A 9,863-nucleotide genomic window follows, 5' to 3' on the forward strand; every position below is an offset into this window, starting at 1 on the left:
TGTATTTTGTAACTTTTTATTGTGGTGGTAGATGCTGTGGGTTGTATATGTTGTCCTATTGTCTTGTTTTTTTTGGACCTCGAGTCTGTAATAAAGATTGATTGACTGCACTGATCATGACTCAAGCCGTTTCTGAACAAACCAGACAGTGGTTTCACATTATGAGGCAACAAAACTCCTGCTGCGCTTTAAAATTTGCCATCTGCACTGCCATTGTCAGGCCTGCACTACGGCTCAACTTATTATTTGGGTGAAGCCAATATTAAAGAAATCCTGGACCATCTTTAAGCGGCTTTTTACATCATCTACAGTAACAGCCTCCTGCTCATATACAGGATTTGGACATTTAAGTCAAACTTGTTTCAATTTCATTGCATTAGACAGCACAATCAAACCAGTTATCGTTTGTGCTCAAATGCGTCATTGGTACTTATTGCGCACATTTTTTAATTTTCTTTATAATTTTTGTAAAAATTGAGGTGTCATCTTTTCTCCTTTTTTGAATAAATGCCACTTAATTTGATATTTTTGTTATCTAATGCAATGTGTATATTTTGTGGATTATCCAAATCCAAATATGGAACACTGTATGTTTGGTACTGCAAGCTGCTACTCACCAGTGCAATATTTTCCAATATTAATATAGGCTATTCTCACATTGAATAATAATGCATTATAGAACATTAATACGGTATATAATTATACTAGCATTCAATTATATTATATAGCACATCATTAATCATAATAGTGTATAATCACATATGCTATCATATAATGAAAGTGTCTTTCGGTTTCATAAATACGACGTTGTCGCCATCTACTGTTCGCAATGGTGTAATACAGGTTTACAGCGGCTGATCTAATTAGTAAGATGTGGTGGCCTTTTCCTTGAAGATCAGGTTTTTGAATCAAATAATGATCTGTACGTTAATATCATAATCATAAGTATATATCGGAACCCTCAAGTAAACGTTTTAAAACGTTGCTTTACTAGGCAGCGTATCACTGAACCACAGGGAGGCAGCAAACTGTCAAAAATCATACAGGATTTCTTAAAACAATAGGGTACTATCACACTACTCTTTCTGCTATATCGGTGCATGGCTAAAAAAAAAAAAAGTAAGAGTGGTATGACAGTATGTTATCCTGAATTCAGCCAAATTATTCCTCAGGAGAAGAATTAGAGGAGTACGAATAAATGTGCAGTGCAGCGTTACTTCAGGACCAAGATTAAGAGCCAAATGGTGTAGTGTTTTAGAACAGACATTTTATAAATCTGTTCAAAACTCTTGATAACTTATGAAATCTTGATGGTAATTGCAAAATGGTCTGGTATTTACTTATGTGCATCATGATATTGTACTTAAAATGTGTGCTTTTGGCAATAGTTGAGTGCTCATTTACATTCAGATACATATACGCCCATCAAGGTTAAATATTTGTGTGATACAAGACTCTATTATTATTATTATATGTAGTCATGTTTTAGTTTACGTGTGTGTAACATACCTTTTGGGGCCACAGTAGCGTATGTGGATGCAAGTCATGCGTAAAAATCCTTAAATGCAATTGCACTAGATAAAATATCAAAGAAACTATTATTTGAAATATATTCTATTTTCTGAGCCATCTTCACAATAAATTTTACCCATAAGTTGCCAAGATATTATATTATAAATTTTCAGGGGCAGTTTATATCTTTATGAGTGCATGTAGATAATGTATGCCACATACTTATACAATATAGTGACCTTTTTAGTTAACTGGTTTTATAACTCAATTAGACAGCACCATATTTTTACAAAAAAAATAAATAATAATCCAGGGCATTTTTGTCCTGACAACTGGTTAATTTCTGGCCCTAATCATACAAGAGCAACCACATGGCTATGCACTTACATTTGACAATAAGAAATAGTCAGAATATTACACTTAACTTTGAACCTCTTATTTTACAATCTGAAACAATTTTGTGCTACATTTAACGCATGGCAGTTGGTTTGATATTTTATTTAATGCAATGACACTAAGTGCCTTCTCCGTTTCATTTCTGGGCTACTGTAAAATATAATACCAACTGCATTTATACCCATATTAAAAATAAAAAAGGTCTAATTAAAATGAGTAACTTATATAAAACTACCAAAAAGGTTGTTCTGGCCGATTTCCTGATTTGTTGCATTGCATGACTACATTTTATTATGAAAATGCATCGTACAGGCAACAAAATTCACATTGTGACTGGCGTTATCGATATACCTTTCTAAGACCGGTAGCCTAGAGAAAAATGAAACAGAAATATTTGGTTTCGGAATCAGCTTAGTTGGAATCTTGTGTAGCCTACTTCGCCCGGGTTTCACATTCTGTCATATTTATTGCAATTAAGCACATCACAATTACATTACCTTTACACATTAGCAGGCCTAACTCGCGTTTTTTCTCATGAGAAAACAGCCCATGAAATACTAATGAACGTCTGGGTTGGTAATAGCCTAGGTGAAATCATAGCCTATGTTTTTAATCTCTACAAAAAAATAAAATAAATAAATAAATAGATTTACGCAGGTGTGGTTAAAAACGTACGTCCACAAAATGAAACTACGGACTATGAGGTTTATGAACAGACGACGCGACTCTAAAAGCAACATCAATATAAGCTTCCATGAAAACCGACATGCGTCCGCCATACAGTGTTGCCAGATTGGATATATCCAAGTATCGTACCAGAAGCTCAAAATGATCGTATTTGGAAGAAAATGATCGTGCACGAGTCAAACGTACAGAATACTGCATCTAAACCAACAACTTTGACATGACCTGCAAAAGACCACAATAGATAACTAGGCGTAGCGCGTTTACATTGGACGCGAGCAGTGCGACAAAATATTATAATCAGTGACTGTTTGCACTGGAGGCTGTCATCGGAAGCCTGCGTGTTGCCAGATGTTGAGGGGGTTCTTGCCGTCATGGACCGCAACAGTGCTCGTTGACTTTAAAGCAGGGCATCCTCCTGCATTCTTAACACACTTTGAGGTGCGCACGAGCGCATTTAGGGTGTCTGCAATGAGCCGGTTTCGTGTATGAATATAGAAGCCCTATGACTACAACTACCATCATTTGAATTGACATAATTATGAAATTATCGTACATGGGATTTTTTTTCCCCATAATTTATCGTACAGAGGTCAAAATTATCGTACAAATACGATAATTATCGTACATGGGATTTTTTTTTTCATTGATCGTACAGAGGTCAATTATCGTACATGGGATTTTTTTTTCATTAGTGATCGTACAGGAGGTCAAAATTATCGTACAAATACGATAATTATCGTACGTCTGGCAACACTGCCGCCATATTTCCTGTCAGAGGGACTCTATTGGCGAGCTCTTCAACAGTTAAGCAGCTACTTCCAATTCAGTCAGAACATTGTTTTAGCAACTGGAACCGGCAACCTGTACGACTTTTACCCTTTTTTTTTTTTAACACCAAAATATTTAATATATGTAGCTATTCGAACGAACGTCTAAGTAGCCTACATTAAACAAACCTAATCCGGTTTTCTATAGGTAGGCCTATTGTACATCAACATTCAACGAGAAGAATCACAAATGGATAGATGAATACAAATATGTACAGTACTTTCATACTTACAATAGGTTGGACAGTCAGAACCTTAAAATGATAAGCAGCTACTTCCAATTCAGTCAGAACATTGTTTTAGCAACTGGAACCGGCAACCTGTACGACTTTTACCCTTTTTTTTTTCAAACACCAAAATATTTAATATATGTAGCTATTCGAACGAACGTCTAAGTAGCCTACATTAAACAAACCTAATCCGGTTTTCTATAGGTAGGCCTATTGTACATCAACATTCAACGAGAAGAATCACAAATGGATAGATGAATACAAATATGTACAGTACTTTCATACTTACAATAGGTTGGACAGTCAGAACCTTAAAATGTCATTAGCGAACGAAAACCGCTTAGGCCTACGTCTCTGTTCGAGTCAAAGTTTTTCGACGCGCGACGTCCAGCGAACGACGCGACCAAGATATAGGAATAAATCAACAAATAAATAAAGCACATAAATAGATTATAAGTCACTCGTGAATCCTTGAACACATGAGCCATGCACGAGTCTTTCTAACTGTGGGGGTAAAAGCTGTAGTAGCCGATGTCCTTGGAGCAGTTTTTCTCGCATTCCCTCGGCGTCAACATTTCAGATTTTAATGGAGACGATGTCTCGGAAAGCGGCGTGGCAGATGGCGAAATCCTCCTCCGCTTGGCTTGCTCGAAAATCCCAGAATCGCTCGAATCGATCGACTTAATTGAGGACGGGGTTTCTATCCAGCTGGATTCAGACAGGTCTTTGGGTTTGGACTCATCCGCGACGCCTAGCGGTGACCTCTCGGGCGCGATGGCGTCTCCGTCCTCGAGGCCAGGGACCAGGTAAGTGGAGGAGGTTCTGCTCCCCACGGAGTTGGATGGCCAGCAAGACAGGACAGAGCTGGACTTGCTGCAATATTGCGGTGGCGTGCGGGGGCCCCACCCCGGCGGCTCGCCGTAATACCCCAGGGGTCTGTTAGAGCATCCCGCTCCGGGCAGGGGCAGCGCTTTAACTCCAGCAGCTGCGTACGACAGAAGGGTTGCCGCGTTACCGGCAAAATCGGCAGCCGCTGCAGCATCGTATGCCGAGGCTGCAAAGTCCAGTCGGTTGTTGGCAGGGGTGACAAACCATCGCTGCGGGGAGGCCACCGTGGTCTCCTCGGTTTGTTGCGGGGAGAGCAAGCTGTTACTAAGTGGGACGCTGCGGTCCGTGCCAGGAGCGCCTCCGACGCCAGGGTGAAAGCGGGACTTGGCATACGAGCTGACAAATTGGTCCTGCAGGAAAGAACCAGTCATGGCATATCTTGCGCTAGGCATGATCTGAGAGCGCGGAGAGTCACCCGGGGACGGCGTCAACCGATCGATGTCGCACCCCGTGTAGACACTGGAGAAAGATGGTGGACAAACATGTTAATGTTGCATACGAGAAGCGTAGCTAACCGTAAATAAAGCGTTGCAAATGTGCAATGATTTCCTCAATTTTCCATTCTGTGCGTAATTGCGCGAACAAACAAATTAGCACTGCGCACGGTCAATCCATATGCATACTGCACCAGATTATAATTATTCGACAATAACTAAACTGTTGTTTCTCTCAACTTTTCTAAATAAATATTGCTGGCCAAAATACACAGTACGCGATAAAGCCATAATGAGATGCTGTGAAGGGAAATGGAGATTTTAGTCTAGAGATTTGCCAGGCCAACGCACAAAACACACGCAAATGCTTATTAATACATCGGCCAATGGGAAATCAAAGTTTTCGAAGAACTCGAAGGGAATCCAAAGAGTTAAAATCATCTTTGTGGGATTTGACACTTTAAGCAGCATTCTTTCATGCAGATGCACCGATTTGAAAAATAAATAAAGACACATGATTCTTAGTTCTTGCAAGAGTGCCAACCTGCCAGAGTTGGGTGGTCTTTATGTCGGAGAAATAGAAACGCGCGTGCACATACAGAATGTATTTTGGTTAAGCGCATAAAACAAATGTAATTCATGTGCGCCTAAATTAATTATGTTTAATATGATTAACCCGGACTAAATTTTTTTTATATGTGAGACAGGATAGAAAAAGTCACAATTTCAACAAGAAAAATCTACTTACGTGTCATAATTGTCACGGAATCCCTTTGCAAATGGATTGTGGTCGATTTTTAGCTGCGTGATCTATAAATGACAGACAATTCAAACACTTAACGTTTTACCTCATCAAATCAACAGAATTGTCAGAAATCAAACTTCTTTCTTACATCAGTATTTTGATATGCGGTGACCGCAATAAACTGCGTCTCCGGGAACGTGAACGTCTGCACGCGCCCGGGTTGGCTCGTGTCCTCGGTTCCGTCCTCGTTCACCTGCACCACATGCAGTCGAGGCTGGTATTTATGCAGCGACTGCAGGACGACCATCTGCAGGAATTCAAGCGAAAAAACGGGAGTCAGAGAACATCTCATGCGTCTTTACGCTCCCGTTGTTCCATTTCGAACAGCAACATTAAACTAATTCAGATACATTTTACCAACAGTTTTGTCAGCTTATTTAAATGCAATTCATGGTTACAGGTAAATTAACCGGTTTAACTAAAGTAATTTAAAAATATACTTTTATTATGGCTGGGGAAAAAAAGGTTTCCACGTGGTTACAAAAACGAATGTTAAGGTAGCTTATTTTTAAATGATCTTACCACAAAATATACGTTTTTATATTTAGCTACATATGCACTAATAGATTGTTTTGTGGAGCTGCTTGTAATTCCACAAGATTGTAAAGTGCAAGAGCTACCAATAATTTCATTTTCTCTAGACAGAAATGCACAGCATTTCTAACGCAGTCTGGATGCATGACACAGCAGGGAGACTAAAAAAAAATATATATATATATATATATATATATATATATATATATCGATAAATAACTAACCTGTCCCGTGTTGTTCGTTGCTCCTTTATTGTTGGTTAGTTTAAGTTTTCCAAAGGATATCTCTTGACGCATCCAGTGCGCACCGGTGTTTGGCGAATCCGGGTGCATGTACACTCGGTTTCCTGTTTACAATATAATTTGGAATGTCAGTTCTGAGCCAGGACAACAACAAAAATAATAAATAAATCAATGTTTAAAAATAAAATTCAAACAATAATAAATAATACAACAAACAACAACAACAACAACAACATTTCGATTATTATTATTAAAGCCAAAAAAAACAAATAAAACCATATTTGTTTACCTGTAACATTCGTGTCCGCTTTGCCGCACGGGACCCATTTTCCTCCTTGAAAGCGCCAGTGGTTCGGATCCGCAAGAATCACGTCCACGAAGATATTGTAATGCGCCGTTGGGTCAAGACCAGAAACATTGAAACTCAAAAACGGGAACATTCTCCTGAGGGTACATCAAACGTAAAGTTTCAGTGCACAAAACTGCAGCTCTGCTAGCCAACGCGGGTTTGCGATCTTTAATTTGAATATGAAAAATGTGTTTTCGAAGGACATTAAATAAAATAAAAAACACGCAGCACTAAAAATGTAAATATTTTGGAAAAGCAAATCTAAAAACAATACTTTGGATTAATAAAGACGAACACTTAAAAAAAAAAAATAAAGGTGCTTCACGATGCAATAGAAGAACCTTTTGTCTAAATGGTTCCATAAAGAACCTTTACCATCTGAAGAACCGGTTTCATAAAAAGGTTCTTTGTGGCGAAAGAAGGTTCTTCAGATTATAAAAAGGTAAGAAAGAGATGCTTCTTTACAGAACCTTTGATTGAACGGTTCTTCTATGGCATCGCTGTGAAGAACCTTTTAAGCACCTTTATTTTTAAGAGTGAAGGATATAGCAGGAATATTAAAGGGTTTAAAATACAAAAAAAAAATAAAAAATCCAACGAATAATAAATAAGTACTAATGCATTATATAAAATAAACAGGCGGATCAAATCACATAATTTTATTTTTGGTTTTGGAAAATGCAGACCAAAGAAAGAAAGAAAAAAAAGTGCGTTCCATGTAATTTGCCCACCTTAATTTGTTCCATCGATATTTCCGAAACGCAAACATAAATGTGGAAAATAGCCTAGTAGTTTTCAAACGGACAACTGCCCATCACCTACCGTCCTTGCTTGGTAATAATCATCTCCGTTTGATGTCTGTGAAATTTAATCCACAGGGCCCTGTTGCAGAGGTAAACCTGCGCTTTACCGGGAACGAGCCCGGCCTGAGCGGAGGAAAACTGGTAGAAAGCCGTGCCTTGGTACGCGTGTCCGTACTGCTGCGCGTATGGGTAGCCCGCCGTCGGATACCCTTGCGGAGAGGAGTTGCTCAGCAGACTGTTGTAAGCTCCGTTCGTGATGACCGGGTGGTGAGCCATGTACCGGCTCGGGCTGCCGATGGAGAAAGCCGGGTGCGTCGGTCCATGCTGGCTCGTGTAGGGAAACATGCTGGTGGGACTCGGCTGCACTTGACTGGACTGAGACAGGAGATACCTTTCTCCCGCAGATCCATCGAAAGTGTGACGACTGTCGGCGACTCCGTCAATATCAGGAGAGAGTTTGCCTCGCTGGACGTCCCCTGACGAGTCCTTCGAGTCGGCGAAATTGTTTGCCTCTGACTGATTCGTCATCCCAGCGGAGTTTTTTTTCAGAGGTGAACTTCTCTCCAGGTTGTCGCCGATAGATATTATAGGGTAGTCCTGCAAGGCGAGCTCAGATGCTTGTGCGTTTGGGTAGCCACTGCCCACAATCATGCATTTCTTGGAGCGCGCGAGAGCTGGCGAGATGCAACGCTCGAGCTGCATCGCTCGATGACAAACAGCAATTAACGCGAGCGCGAGAGAAAACTAACGCCTTCCTGCGGTTCGAGCTACTTTGTGCAAGACGGCAAATTAGCCAATTGACACTAGCCTGCAATCAGAAAAGGCTTTGCTTTTCAGTCCTCGGTCTGCATGGTTAATGAATCAACTTTTGCTATTGGTTAACACGTGACAGTAATTTAATTAGACAGAACTTAATTAGTGTAATCAAGGAGGCTTACACGCCACAGTGTATTCGCTTCTGCTGGTCATCCATGTTTGTATATTATAGTCTGTGAAAATTGCTAAAACTAAGTAGTGCAAATATACCATATTGTCTTCCCTTCGAAGCCATTGTGTGATTACGGTGGAAGTCGGCAGGTTTAGCACGAAAACTTCATTATTCATTATTTAAAGCGCTTGAAATGACACGCCTCGCGCACTAGCTAAAATGTTTGCGTTATAGCGTGAAATCTTGGCTTCTCTTGAAGATCTGTTTACTGCTCCCAAGACATGTAAATGTTTTATGTGGATGAACTACTTCAAGTTACGCATTCAACGCTTTACGCTTCAAAACATGCCTGAAACAATCAAATCAGGCAGGAGTCGACCACATCTTGGAGAGAAAATATGCGTTTGTCAATTTATTTGATCATATATCTTGAAATGATTTGTCATATCTAAAATAGTATCTAAAATAATTAAATGTCTTTTTTTTTCCCGAATACTTGGGAGCAAAGCAATAAGAGCTCTATTTTTGTAAGATGCTGCCAATACAAGGTACGATCAATTACAATTATTTAGCTGTTCATTTAATTGCAGACGCTGTGATTAATGCTAAAATGCATGCACAAATAATCTGGATAATATTACCTTTAAATGGCAATATTTTTTTTCATATATATATCTGTATGAATTCTTATATTGGCAGCGAGAGAGACACGTGATCTTAGGTGTTCATATGTTGGCTGATGGACACTTCTGAGGTTTGTGGATCTGAGCCAAGCGAGTTTTAAAGAACCTTTCATGGAGACATACATTTAATGAGATTTGAATGACTGTCGCTCTCTCTCTTTTTTTTTACATAAGGACACGTCTGTTTCTTCGAATATCCAGTTTTTATACCAGAAATGTGTGTTGGCTAGTAACGAAAACGTCTTTATTCGAGAAAAAAATTATGCCTTGCAGTGTAAGTCGGGAAAATGATTTTGCAATTGTTTCCTCACAAATCAGAGCCTACAGTTAGTTTTCAAAGTTTTACCTAATCACCTCTCAGTTGTGGCTTATTCTCGAGTAACGCGTATGTCAGCATCCCAGCGGTCATCTGATAGGAGTCACATCGTCCTCCTCCTCAGCAGCCTGAAATAGGCTCTTCTTATCAGTTCATCTCAGCTGTCTCACTGGCACTACTGACTCTCCCCGCGACCGATTAGAAAGCACCCCTGAAGTCTTTGATGATG

General features: G+C 39.6%; 1 protein-coding gene across 2 annotated transcripts; it reads right to left on the reverse strand.

Moving 5' to 3' along the window:
- Nucleotides 1–3,492: 3,492 nt before the first annotated feature.
- On the reverse strand, nt 3,493–8,519 carry LOC107563833 (T-box brain protein 1-like). Of its 2 annotated transcripts, XR_001606148.1 has the most exons (7): nt 7,727–8,519; nt 6,845–6,999; nt 6,538–6,659; nt 5,868–6,026; nt 5,723–5,784; nt 3,963–4,999; nt 3,493–3,676 (listed from the first exon to the last, which is right to left on the reverse strand). XR_001606148.1 is itself a non-coding variant. In XM_016248797.1 (6 exons), the coding sequence occupies exons 1-6, from the start codon at nt 8,407–8,409 to the stop codon at nt 4,153–4,155; spliced, it is 2,028 nt and encodes a 675-aa protein (XP_016104283.1). In that variant the 5' UTR covers nt 8,410–8,519; the 3' UTR covers nt 3,741–4,152. The 2 variants fall into 2 exon arrangements, 1 of the variants encoding a protein (XP_016104283.1); XM_016248797.1 differs by lacking the exon at nt 3,493–3,676 and having other exon boundaries at nt 3,741–4,999.
- Between the last annotated feature and the right edge of the window lie 1,344 nt (nt 8,520–9,863).

Source organism: Sinocyclocheilus grahami, unplaced genomic scaffold (assembly GCF_001515645.1).
Source record: "Sinocyclocheilus grahami isolate Dianchi unplaced genomic scaffold, SAMN03320097.WGS_v1.1 scaffold891.1, whole genome shotgun sequence".
In the NCBI taxonomy this organism is placed as follows: domain Eukaryota; kingdom Metazoa; phylum Chordata; class Actinopteri; order Cypriniformes; family Cyprinidae; genus Sinocyclocheilus; species Sinocyclocheilus grahami.

What these genes read in the sequence shown, in the direction of transcription:
- LOC107563833 (XM_016248797.1), bottom strand. Translation starts at nt 8,409, where the DNA reads ATGCAGCTCGAGCGTTGCATCTCGCCAGCTCTCGCGCGCTCCAAGAAA. An exon ending in ATTATTACCAAGCAAGGACG is followed by an intron (nt 7,000 to 7,726) that starts GTAGGTGATGGG and finishes ATGTACCCTCAG; the next exon opens with GAGAATGTTCCCGTTTTTGA. An exon ending in CCGCATATCAAAATACTGAT is followed by an intron (nt 5,785 to 5,867) that starts GTAAGAAAGAAG and finishes TGTCATTTATAG; the next exon opens with ATCACGCAGCTAAAAATCGA.